We start from the raw sequence: 11,992 nt of genomic DNA, 5'->3' as shown, positions 1-11,992 counted from the left end.
AAATACCGGTAGGAGCTTACAGGCCGTTGTAGTGAAATAGTATGCACAAGCTACAGTACCGGAAGACCTCCGCGGAACCCAGTTTAGTAAGCCGAATGGGAAATATTGGTCAGACTCTAAGAAACAACTCAAAAGTTTGATATTAACAACTAGAATGTCCTAGGAAGCAATTCTAACGAAGTCACTACGAAATACACGCTGATCCGGGTGCTGTCAAGCATCCTTCAACGCGTCTCCGTTGAGAATCCTGGACTAACTCTTTGCACATGTCTCGAAAAGATCGCACCACCTCACTTTGTGTCTCTTCGATTATCTTGTCAAGTGTTCCCAAGCCGGCTTCAACTAGTTGGTCATCCAAGGACGGTGTATCGTGTTGGGTTCTTTGCATGCCATTAACCGTCAACAACATCATCGATGCCATATCAGAGCAGCCCGTTATCCTGTTAAAACGGCAAAATCTAGTTAGCATCATCGACAAGTGATTAGTGCTTAACAATACATGTGAGGACAGATAGACAATGGTACTACGTATCTCCCAGCGATGCTGACGTGGATACTTACCAGAAGTTCCATCGATCTGGTGCCGGCAAAGCCCTAAGCAAGACAGCCAGATCGCGCGCCTCATCCACCAATGCCTCCCATTGAGCCGGAAGACGTGGAATAGTGCTATCCCTTGCGTATTTCCGTATACTTCCCATCCACTGGTCGTTCCAAGCATTCGCCTGATTAAGGAGAGTTGTGCACAACATACTGGTCGAGTGCAAGACTCCAAGGAAACGGAGAATACCAGGAGTTACTCTGTCCAGGGCCATGGAGGCACTGAATTCGGCGGGTATAGAAGTTTTCCACGTAGTAAGAGCGCAGGCTACACTTTCCAGCGCATGGGACCGCTCCTCTGCGCTGCGTTTTTGCGAACGCGTTGAGTACAGATAGTCATATACACCTCCTTCGATAACAGCAAGCTGGATGCGAGTTACAAAGTAATTCATCTTCACAGTTCCGTCCATGGTGGTGACTACCCCTCTACAAATGCCGGTTTCATTCAGCTCGGATTCATCATTAATCTGATACTCGGCGCCTTCATGCGACGGCAGGTCGAGGTCAATATCGTCATCAAGCTGTATTGATGGCATTTTCGACCGCATGCTAAGATCCTTGTCGAGGATGTACGCCATCCAGAACACGCAAGCTCTTTGTCTCGCATCGGCGGGGTCTAGGTTCTCCGAGGAGGCACGGTTATGTAGGCCAATCTTATGGGCAAGACGCATCGTTGTAGCAATCAGGATCAGTGCATGTTGAAGATCTTGCGATTCCTGCTCAAGCATAACAATGCCCACCAAAACCTGGATGTTGAGCAGATGTATATTGCCTAGAATGATAGTTGAGAGGACCGACTCCGCTTTGTTGAGATAATCGACTGAGCAATTGGTGTTGTTGCTACCGGCCAGGCGCTGACGGTATGCAAGAGCCAGCACTACGTTGATAGCGGCCCATGCTACTGGATCTCTCTGTTGAGGTTCATGGCTGTAAAAGCCGTGGACTAGGCGCAGAAGAGTTTGTGCATGGAATAGCGGCAGCGTTGCGTTGAAACTTTCGAGGAATCTTTGAACAATGGGCAGGACGTGGTGTAAAGGAGGAAGATACATCGATCCAGGAATCTTGCCCTGGTCTGCATGTTCAACACCAACTGTCGTTATCGTTGACGTCGATGTCGTATTGATAGGCCTCCTTCCTTGAATCTGGGTTTGATCCAGAACCTCGTTGTGCTCTTCAGCAACTTTCACATGCTCGGTTAGTTCCTCAACCAGAGTTTCTAGGTGCTGCAACCGACTTTGTGTATTGCTAGTATCATCGTCACTCTTTGTGGAGCTCCGTCGTTTCCTTGGTGTGGACTTGCGACATGGTGCCGTATAGGTACAGTCCTTCATATATGTAATACAATGCGAGCAACGAGGTTTCTTTCTATCACACTTCATCTTGCGCTGATAACAGAAGTCACAGGTCTTTCAAATCGTATCGTCACCATCAGCCTCATTCGAAAGAAATTTTGCGACGAAGGAGAATGGGATTAGTAATACCTTCCTGGGAACTTTCGAACCCTCCATCATAAATCCAATGGTCTTGAACTAGTTGTTTAAGAAGAAACTTTTTTTGCCTTTACTTGCTATGCAGTTGATCATACTCCGTTCAAACTCACAGTGACTAATGTCACCTAAGAGCCTCCGCGGAGGCAAATCGGAACCGGTCGCTGACAAATCTTACAAGACTCATCTGACCGAGAATGAAGTCGATATTACAGCTAAACACAGGTGTATCTCCCTCATATATGTGAAAATCTAGTCCGCTAACATACATTGAAGCATCCGAGCATATATCATAACCTACATAGGACTATTCCGCATATCCGTTACGGCGGCAGCTACCGTAATCTATGTACATCATCCGCACGTTTGGCTTCATTTGCGCGGATGAACAGTATTTCCAACCTAGTGTTATGAGCCTGGATTGGAGCAAGGTTCAAAGCGGATATCAAGAAAGCCGATATCCCTACACTACACTGGCTGCAGGGTTCAAGGAGTGTTCTCGGTTAGGGTAGGATACAGAGGCTTATAAATCTGGAGCACCACGTAGGAGTTAGATACATCAAGCTCACAGAACCCTGAGCTATCCTCTAGTTCAGCAATACTTAATGAAAGTCTATTATGTTTTGGGAAGAGAAAAAAAGGGGGTCTCTTTAGTCCCTCTATGCGAACTGTACTGCCCCAGACACAAGAGCACAACCAAGCATCTGTGCGGCTAGACCCCAGATTCCAAATCCAAAGCTAATCTGAGATACAAGATTGTCTGCAGCACCCTTCTGTCCTACGGGAGAGCTTACAGCACCGGTTGGAGAGCTTGTTCCTGTAGCAGAGGCTCCGGTAGCAGACACTCCAGCGGCGTGGGTTCCAGTGGGGGAGGCTCCAGCAGCGGCAGAGGTTTCGGCAACAGGTCCCGTACCAGCGGCGTTTTTGGCATTATATGGAGCCGGCGTAATGACAGATATATAACTTGGGAAGATTGAATAAGTGTATGGAGCCGGAGCACTTGTGAGACTGCCACCAGCGGTGGTGTCTGAAAGTGGCGCTGTTCCGGGAAAACCGGAGGGAAGTTGGCCTGGGTTGTACCACGTACTCGCGATAGTATCCAAGCCAAACGAGCTAACACATTGGGCACCGTTCGCGAGGACGGAACATTTATCAGAAGCCGAATTGTTGTAGCCAGACTCAAAGGCGTCCAGCATTGTGTGGACGGAGAGATCGGAGAGGTCGTTATGGGGACACATATCGACAATGCTATAAATCAGGTTCGTTAATATTTTTTTAGGAAGCCCGTAATAGTTACCTGGTCACTCACTTGGACAGAATAGATGAATCCCAACAACACTGGCAGCTAGCCTCGGGCCCAACACCAGCAGAAACTACATTATATGATCCACAAGGATTGTTCAGGGCATAGGTCACGGTGAAGTTCCCCCAGATGTAACCTAGATTGCATACTGCAATTCAAATATCTATGTTAGCGCGTGATTTCTGGAACTCTTTCAACTTTGAACTGAAGCCGGTATGTCTTACCACATCCGCCAGGAGCATTATCTGGTGCAGGATAGTATGGAACAGGCGTCGGACCTTGTTCTAGCCCTGTACCCGTGAGGTATTGTAGCACAGTTTCTTGATAAGCACATGAATAAACCTAGAGCCGGTCAACATTAGAAAAAAAGAAAAAAAAAATTAACTCTGTCGAATTGAAGGCATAGCAGACCTGATTCCAGCAACTTGTCAGCCAACAGCCGATATTCGCAGCCAACTGAGCACCTCCACAGCCCAATACACACTCCGTGTATATATCCCCTATACAATTTTTCTGTGCATTTTCCATGCATAAAGTAAGTTGATCCTCATTGTTTTTATAACACTGAAGATAGCCACTTGGATCGACGCAGCCTTGGCCGTTAGGGTTGAGATTGGAAGCATTGACGTAGGCCAGAGACCAGAGCAGGCTCTGAGCCAAGATAATCGTTCTGAGGATACCCATGGTTAGAATTTTTGTTTGAGCTTTTGAATAAGGTTAGATAGGTACGTATACCGGTAGTTTTATAGGACGTGTGAAAGTAAATAAGGTGTGATGGCTGAGAGCTTATCTTTAGGTATTGCTCGCGAGGCTGAATTCCTGCGGCTCAAGGAGAACTATTGAGTAGTCTTGAAGTAGAAACGTTAAGCGACATGAGGGACGTTAACTGCGAATAGGGCCAATCACAGCGCTAAAAAGCTGAAACGAGCCATAAAGAGGAAACTTAGCCGACCATGAACTACCCTGAATAAAAACTGCATGCATACTACATACATATATATGGGTCTAGTTGATGGATGCTTTCGTATGTACATAATAGCGCGAGGGCGGCAGTGTTGATTCTTCAATAGTTGAGCATGGCGAGACTATCCATAACTGTATCTCGGCTATGTTCTACACTAATCCATATTATTTGTAAATCCATTAACCAGGTGGTAAGAGGTGGCTTGGTGAATGGTGACTTGATGAGTACTTGACTGCTATTCGATGGGGATATATGTAATGCCCGCCGGCGAGTTGCCATAATCCATAGATCATTCGTGAGAGTTCGAATAAGTCTGGGAGTATGACTCGCCGTTCGGCATGGATGGTTTGCATTTTGACCATTGTCGATTGTGACAAGGAGACGGGTATCGCCACTGCATCCGTTGCAATGAACACGCTGTAAGCACCTCTCCTTCGTAAAGGCTTGGACTGGGATTGCCGCAGTTGGTTCGGGGGATAAAGGGGCTGTTGTTAGGATTGAGAAGGATTAATCTACACCGTAGAGCTCAAAATTGCATTGAAATTTTAATTGATCGTATCAACGATAATGACAGACAAAAGACACTTGACCGAAAATCCAGAAATCCGTCCGTTTTTGCTCTATCGCTAATGACAGACATAGTTCGCTTGCTCGCAAATTCCACGCGAGGGGGGTATCCATAATGAGACACGCTCAAAAACACACACAAAAGATAAACGCAATCAAAGAGAGAGAAAAAAGGAAGAGATTGTAAAAATGAGGACATCTCACCCTAAAAGACAGTCATGGATTAAAAGGTCGTGAGCGAGGGGTGCGGTTCAAAAGTAAATCATGCCAAACTAATCATCATCCCTGGAACAACACTATCACGCCTTTTGGACAGCGAGGAGATCGGCGCTGTTGTTGAAGACGACAAGTCCAAATCTGTCATCCTAAAATTCTTCTCCACAGCCAATCTCACCTGCCGCACATTCCCTAAATTTCGGGTTGACTGAATTGCTCTTAGCCTCTCGAGCACAAAGCGGCGCTGAGCCTCGTCTTCGAGACCCGTGCTATGGCCGATTATGTATAATGGCCACATTACCGAAGCAGTATTCGGGTTGGGGAGGGTGGAGATTAGGTCTATTATTGTGCTGACGAGGCGTTGTTTTATGGCTGTTGAGTTTTTGGAGGAAGATGATGATGATGATGACGATGATGATGTTGACGTTGTAGATGACGTTGTTGATGCGGGCGATGCTGGTGATGAGGTGGAAGAGAAAGGTGATGATGAAGGAGAATAAACTAAACGGGTAGGCATTGAGCAAGTATGATACGACGCTCGACTGCTGTGAGTGGCCGATGATAGCAACGATGGTGAGACTAGATCGCCGAGGTTCTCCGTAAAATACAGCAATGCACTCAGGCGCTTGATTTCGGCGATCTGTAGAATGAAGCTTTCCGTGGTTGATGTTAATGCGGGTAGTTTCTGGTGTAGACTTTCCAGTCCCATTCCGACGTCTTCGCATCTTCTGATGAAGTCGCTGTTCATGTCTTTTACCTTGCGCCTCTGACGAGCCAGACTGGATGTCTGACTCACGAGTGTCATTAGACGTCGAGAGCATCCAACGGTTGTGTCAATCTGTAGCATACATAAGCCTCTCTGTCGCCGGCATCAGAACGAAGAATACATACCTCATCCAGATCGTCATTCTCCAACCATTCATGCACCGGCTCATCATCACAATCAAGGGGCGCCGTGCGGCTCATAATATCATGCGCAACAAAGTACATGTTGAAGAATCGTTTCAGAGACTCCATTTGCGCCGACCCCGCCGGAAGATACTGCGTCATATCCAGTCCTCCGCGTAGATGCGTAACCCACGAAGGCGAGCAATTATCTGAAATCTATTTTGTTGTTAGCTTAATTATCATAGAGAATAGTTGTGGAGGATCTTACGTCGTGAAAACATAGCATCAACACAGAAGCCACCACACCAAAATCCTCCGTGCTCGTGCCTCCAATCTGCGTCAAACCCGTGAGCGCCTTTTGCTTATACATGCGTGCCTCTTTGGAGTATCTCGTGTCACCCAGCAAGGACAATTGGTTCGCCGATACGGCGAGAATAGTATTTCGGAACGTTGTATACGAAAGCAACGGAACCAGGGACATGTATGGATTCTGCGACGAACTCAATGAACAATTTGGTCCAATCGCCCTAATAAAATAGTCTAGCAGGTGTGCCTCGGATTGCTTGTAATAACTCAATGGGTTTCCCAACGACCTCATCTTTAATGTTTGGCTGAGTAATTGTTGTTGCTGCTGCTGTTGTTCGTGCTGTCCGGATGCGAGTACCCAACAACCAGCATCATTGCCGATGGGCGAAAATAGTTCCACCTCATTTTCGCCATCGTCCCATTTATTCGGCTCTCCTGTAAAATCGTTGTATGTTGTATTTAACCAGATCCATCTTCCGTGGTATTGGTCGAGGGGCACGCCGGTAAAGTCGTTATCTAATTCGAGGACCGGCGGTTTCTTGATTCGTTTGCATCGTTTTGACCAGGTGCCTATATTTAAAAAAAATATTAGGAAAATTCAAATAGTATACTTGTGAGATAGCATACCCTCTCGTCCGAAATGAATGCCGCGCTCAATCGCATCCTCGCGGAAAAGGAGCTTGATGCCTCGGACGCATTGTAGCCCTAACCGCTCGCAACGTTTACAGCTCGGCTTCTCTTCTGTACACTGGACATGTTTTTCTGTAATACCACGTTAGTCAAAAAATAACTTCACGGACATGATTGCAGGACAAAAAAACCTTTGCATTGAAAACAGCCAGTCCTGCGTCGATTCTCGGGCTGTTTACGCTGACGGCTCGGCATCACTCATATATTCACTCCCCATCCAATACCTTCTCGGAAAAGTAAGACACTCAAACCCGCGAGTAGCCACACAAGGACCCGTATGTGTGGTTTGGGTTGAGCACGGATAATGCAGCAGGCGAGTCGATGATTGATTGATCACAAATCAACAAAGTTCTAAAGCTAGGGGCCTTTGTACAACCACCGACAGTGGGAATAAAAAAAGGCGGGGGTTGACGGGGGTGTGTAGATGGAAAAACAGGATAATGTGTTGTGTTTGGGCCTTTGTGGAGGAAAGAATAGGAATCAGTGGAATATATCCGAGATTCCGGGTTTTGACGGACAGGTGGTAAGCTTGTAAGGGGATTGATAATTGATCAAGTAAAAGAGAGAGAGCTGAACGGATGTTGGGATGATGAGCTGATAAGTGTGCTACTAGGGAGCAACTAATCAGTCTACTTCAGGACCAGGGTTAGAGACTAGCCTAGACTAGTTGATTCGTATATGAGAGCCAATGGCAATTAATGATGAATAATGTGTCAATCAATATGTACGTAGCTAATAATAAAATGAACACCTGCCCAGATATTAAGTTACTTGGCTAGATGAGGCCTCTTGATCGGAGAGATGCAAGCGGATATCCGATGATTGCTGACGCTGTCATCAAGATCCTGAAGAATCTACGGGAGTAACAGAGTCATACTAGGATCCCGAAACTTAGAAACCAGCAGAGTTATGGAGAAGTCTCCTGTGTCAGTCACCGATTTGAAAGCATTCAGTACGATCTGACTGCCTGACGGGCAGGGTCTGTACGCAGTTCGTACGAACTTAGGAAGTTTCCGGCCGGTGACTCCAGACTCCTGTGGGTGGGGTGCAGATATCCATTTCAATCAATCGCATTGTCTTTCCTACTGGAGAGGATGAAAGTTTAGTGGCGGGTTTGGCTCCATAACGGGACGGCCCCGGCATCCACAGGCATGGATGGTGGATTGTGCCAACTCTAGACTCTACTACAGTACTGTAGTAGACGTTGTACTCCGTAGGACTGATATTGTTCATGCCATGCGACTTTATGGCGATGATTCAGAATGGACTATTCCGCTCATCCAGAATGTCAACTTAATCAAAGTACCATGCAACTCCACCGTTACGACGCCATTTCTGGATATACGATCTATGATTGGATACCTGCATGTTGGATTTCAATCTATTCAGTCTTAGTTTCCTGCAACTAAATAACCAAGACAAGACAGCCTCCGTTGAAATATGGGGGAAGCCATCGCGAGTCGGGATTTGGAGATTCCGAGCAAGCTAGGAGCTCGGCAACGGGAGTCGGGACTCGCGAGACACGAGTGTGGCACGGCGCTAAAAATGTGCATCACGAATCACTAGCCTGTTGGAGATGGATGCGTTTCCACTTGGTCCAGTGAGTACGTAGTAGAACGGCTGTTCGGACGAAATTTCAGGGGGGGGAGGGGAGGGGGGAATATCCCATCCGGTGAACCCGGATGGGGTATGTAGTAGATCATTAAATGAGGTGAGTACGGAGTAACTTACTTGATTGGAATTGGACATGTTTAGCAAAACTCGAACACAAATTTGAGATCCTCTGTAGTGTGATAGTAAGATACTACTCTGTACGTAGTCAGAGATAGCAAATACTTGTAGTACATGAAAAGGGGGTGGTTTCATGTACTCCGTATGCCCAGGCCCTGTCCGGCTCTTAGCATAACCAACTACTCCAGAGTTAGTTAGTGGGTTAGTTATATCTGGATTCTGAGTAAGAAATTAGAGCACGTTATCCCCGAGCATACGCATGCCCAGTCGATTAGGGTCTGTAAAACACCCGTATCGTTCCTATGCTAGTGCTACAATAGGTAATTGCCTATTTCGTGCTCCGTATGCCAAGCAAATTAAATACTACGTACTACAGAGTAGGTACTTCGTAAATCCATACAAAGGATGATCAGTGCCTCCTACCTACTACCGTAAGTAGGTAGTGATTAGCGATCGAACATTACAGAGTAGTTAAGGCCTATGTTCAAGCCCCAAGGTCGTTTACAGTGCTCTCAGCCTTTTAAATACGTTATCACACCGCCTCTAATTTCATTCATGATGCCTGGGTATATCACTCTTTTATATCGACACCTCCTTCTTCCAATATTCTGTTATCTTCCTACTCCGTAGTTCCCCATACGATACGGCCTCCGCAAAAGTGAGTTTGCCCTAACTTTGTGTTCATGGTACGTATCTACGTACGTACTATCAACTCCACTACTCTCTAATCACCGTCAATGCACACTCCACAATCCCCGACATAGCTTTATGCTATCATCATACGACATAAACTTTCGACTATGTCCGTGGTACATACTCTGTTAATCCGTGGGACGACGTTTATATCCGGAGTTCAGGCTTGCAGGACAGTGAGTACATCTTGGCCTCGCAACGCAATCCTTAATAAGTTTAGGGCTTGGTTTGTGTTTGACATTACACTTTGTAGCTTCAGCAATGCCAAAGAATCAAGATAAAGGGCTCTCTGCTGCCAGATACCTTAGGTAGTTTTTGTCACATGCTCCTCTGAGCTTATATGCCACATTTTCACTAAGATTGTACGTAGATGGCTACCGAGGTACTTGACAGGCAGTCATGCAGCCAAACATAAACTTCTGACAAGCGCTAAGTGTGAGACTGTTTGTTGTAGGGGTTCGGACTGCGAGACCCGAACCCTAACACAATCCAGCTTCAGCATCTTTCATTTCAGAGAACTTCCAACACCTAGGTGGCTGTCTTGTGCAGTTCACCGTAATAAGCCATATTTCGAACAACATACAGAGTACTCTGTAAACTTCATAATCCTCCACAGCTTGAGACATGACTACTATCACAATAATATAGGTATTAAAATAAGGGTTAGGGTTGGAACCGCTTTTGCCCTAAGTGGATCACGTGACTTGATTACTAATGGCGGGCTTGTGACTCATGCGACCGACCGCCTTGTCCATTGCACCTATTCTGCCGGTTTTTCGCGGGGTTATCGTTTCTGGCTTTTTTTTCTCAGTTACATTTCCATTCATCGAATCGCAACCAATCAGCCAATCTTTCAATCCGACTAACGATGGCTGCATCCGCAAAGGAGAGGTTCGCCCTCATCAATGAGAATCTCCAGGAGGTTCTCAATCCCGAGCTGATTGAGAGTATTCTCGAGAAAGGCGGTACCCCGCGTATCTATTGGGGTAAGTGAATTAATTCATTTAACGACGCCCGTTCACGTCGTCTAGCATGGTCAACTGATCGGATCGTTCATTTTTCTAGGAACCGCTACCACCGGCAGACCTCACTCTGGATATTTCGTCCCCGCTATCAAAATCGCCCAGTTACTCGCAGCCGGCTGCGAGGTGGTCATCCTCCTTGCGGACGTCCACGCATTTTTGGATTCTATGAAAGCGCCCCTTGAGTTGGTCGAGAACCGTGTCAAATACTATGAGAAAGTTATCAGGGCAATCCTAGAGGCTGTCGGTGTATCGACAGAGAAGCTCGAGTTCGTGCTCGGAAGTGTATGTATCCACGGATTCAAAAACAAATCAAAATGCGGGGGAACGAGATACTAACAAAACCACCCCGAAACTAGTCCTACCAACGAAGCTCCGAATATGTTATGGACGTCTACAGACTCGCAGCATTGACCTCTGAGCATGATGCAAAGAAGGCCGGTGCAGAGATCGTGAAGCAATCTGCCAATGCGCCATTGAGTGGCCTGTTGTACCCGATTCTTCAGGTCCTTGACGAGGAATATCTCAAGGTTGATGCCGAGCTTGGTGGATTAGATCAGAGAAAGCTATTCGTTGCTGCGACTGAGTGGCTTCCCAAGCTTGGATATCGAAAGGTTGGACTTTTCTAATGCTTTCGAAAACATTTTTTTTTATCAAATACTAACTAACCTCGACTTTTAGCGCGCCCATCTTGTTACACCAATGGTAGCAGGTCTGAACGGCGGTAAAATGAGCTCTAGTATCGAAGACAGCAAAATCGACCTCCTCGATTCCCCCGATGCGGTAGCCAAAAAGATCCGCAAATCAGAAGCCATTCCCAAAGTTGTCGAACAAAACGGCATAATCGCCATGATAGAATACGTCCTCCTTCCCGCAGCGGCTCTTGCAGGCAAGAAGGAATTCCGCGTTGAGCGCCGGGATGAAGAACCTTTGATCTACACCGATATTCAGCAGATCAAAGATGACTATACAAAGGACATTGTACGTTTTTCTTGCCCCGCTGCCCCCCTGCCCCCCTTTCAAATAATTTTGAGTGGATCCCTTACTAATATGAATATAGTTAACCCCCCAACTCATAAAACCTGCTGCTGCAGACGCTCTAATCCGTCTCATGGCACCTATTAACAAAGCTTACGAGGCCTCGCCTGAATGGCAGGAAATCAACCTAAAGGCGTACCCGCCTCCACCAAAGAAGGAGAAGAAGGTCAAGAATAAAGGAACCCGTTACCCCGGAGCCGATAAACAAACAGAACTTGCGGAGCGCCCGAAGGAGGAGGCATAGAGTGTATATCTTGCTGAGCCATAGGAATGAATAGTGAAAAGGCTATTCGAGGAGACGATTGTCATGTTAACGTCAAAAAAAAAAGTATAAATAGAACAAGTACATAACAATTTGAAAAAAAGGTCCGCTTTCCAAATGAAAGAGCATTAAAGAATACGTACTGTAGCCTGTCTCTCTCCTGGGCACTGTTCTGCCGGCATGACTGCCGAATCAAATCGAGACTGAAAGAGCTCAAAAGACCTTCAC

At 46.4% G+C, this 11,992-nt stretch overlaps 4 protein-coding genes across 4 annotated transcripts; 1 reads left to right on the top strand and 3 right to left on the bottom strand.

Annotated features, from left to right (window-relative positions):
* Positions 1-184: 184 nt before the first annotated feature.
* EYB26_009031 (uncharacterized protein) lies at positions 185-2,105 on the bottom strand (the record flags this gene model as incomplete). The annotated part of the gene is made up of 3 exons (XM_054268282.1): positions 185-440; positions 562-2,003; positions 2,079-2,105. The coding sequence occupies 3 exons, from the start codon at positions 2,103-2,105 to the stop codon at positions 185-187; spliced, it is 1,725 nt and encodes a 574-aa protein (XP_054124257.1).
* Positions 2,106-2,743: 638 nt separating this feature from the next.
* On the bottom strand, positions 2,744-4,071 carry EYB26_009030 (uncharacterized protein; the record flags this gene model as incomplete). The annotated part of the gene is made up of 4 exons (XM_054268281.1): positions 2,744-3,332; positions 3,394-3,535; positions 3,612-3,729; positions 3,799-4,071. The coding sequence occupies 4 exons, from the start codon at positions 4,069-4,071 to the stop codon at positions 2,744-2,746; spliced, it is 1,122 nt and encodes a 373-aa protein (XP_054124256.1).
* A 1,109-nt stretch (positions 4,072-5,180) lies between these two features.
* EYB26_009029 (uncharacterized protein) lies at positions 5,181-7,213 on the bottom strand (the record flags this gene model as incomplete). The annotated part of the gene is made up of 5 exons (XM_054268280.1): positions 5,181-5,972; positions 6,026-6,238; positions 6,291-6,898; positions 6,956-7,090; positions 7,150-7,213. 5 exons carry the CDS (start codon positions 7,211-7,213, stop codon positions 5,181-5,183), a joined length of 1,812 nt encoding a protein of 603 aa, XP_054124255.1.
* A 3,097-nt stretch (positions 7,214-10,310) lies between these two features.
* Positions 10,311-11,746, top strand: EYB26_009028 (uncharacterized protein; the record flags this gene model as incomplete). The annotated part of the gene is made up of 5 exons (XM_054268279.1): positions 10,311-10,428; positions 10,508-10,749; positions 10,824-11,078; positions 11,146-11,445; positions 11,525-11,746. 5 exons carry the CDS (start codon positions 10,311-10,313, stop codon positions 11,744-11,746), a joined length of 1,137 nt encoding a protein of 378 aa, XP_054124254.1.
* Positions 11,747-11,992: the final 246 nt, after the last annotated feature.

Source organism: Talaromyces marneffei, chromosome 7, assembly GCF_009556855.1.
Source record: "Talaromyces marneffei chromosome 7, complete sequence".
Classification (NCBI taxonomy): Eukaryota; Fungi; Ascomycota; class Eurotiomycetes; order Eurotiales; family Trichocomaceae; genus Talaromyces; species Talaromyces marneffei.
The sequence above is the reverse complement of the archived record's forward strand: the minus strand, read 5'-3'. Positions and strand labels throughout refer to the sequence as shown.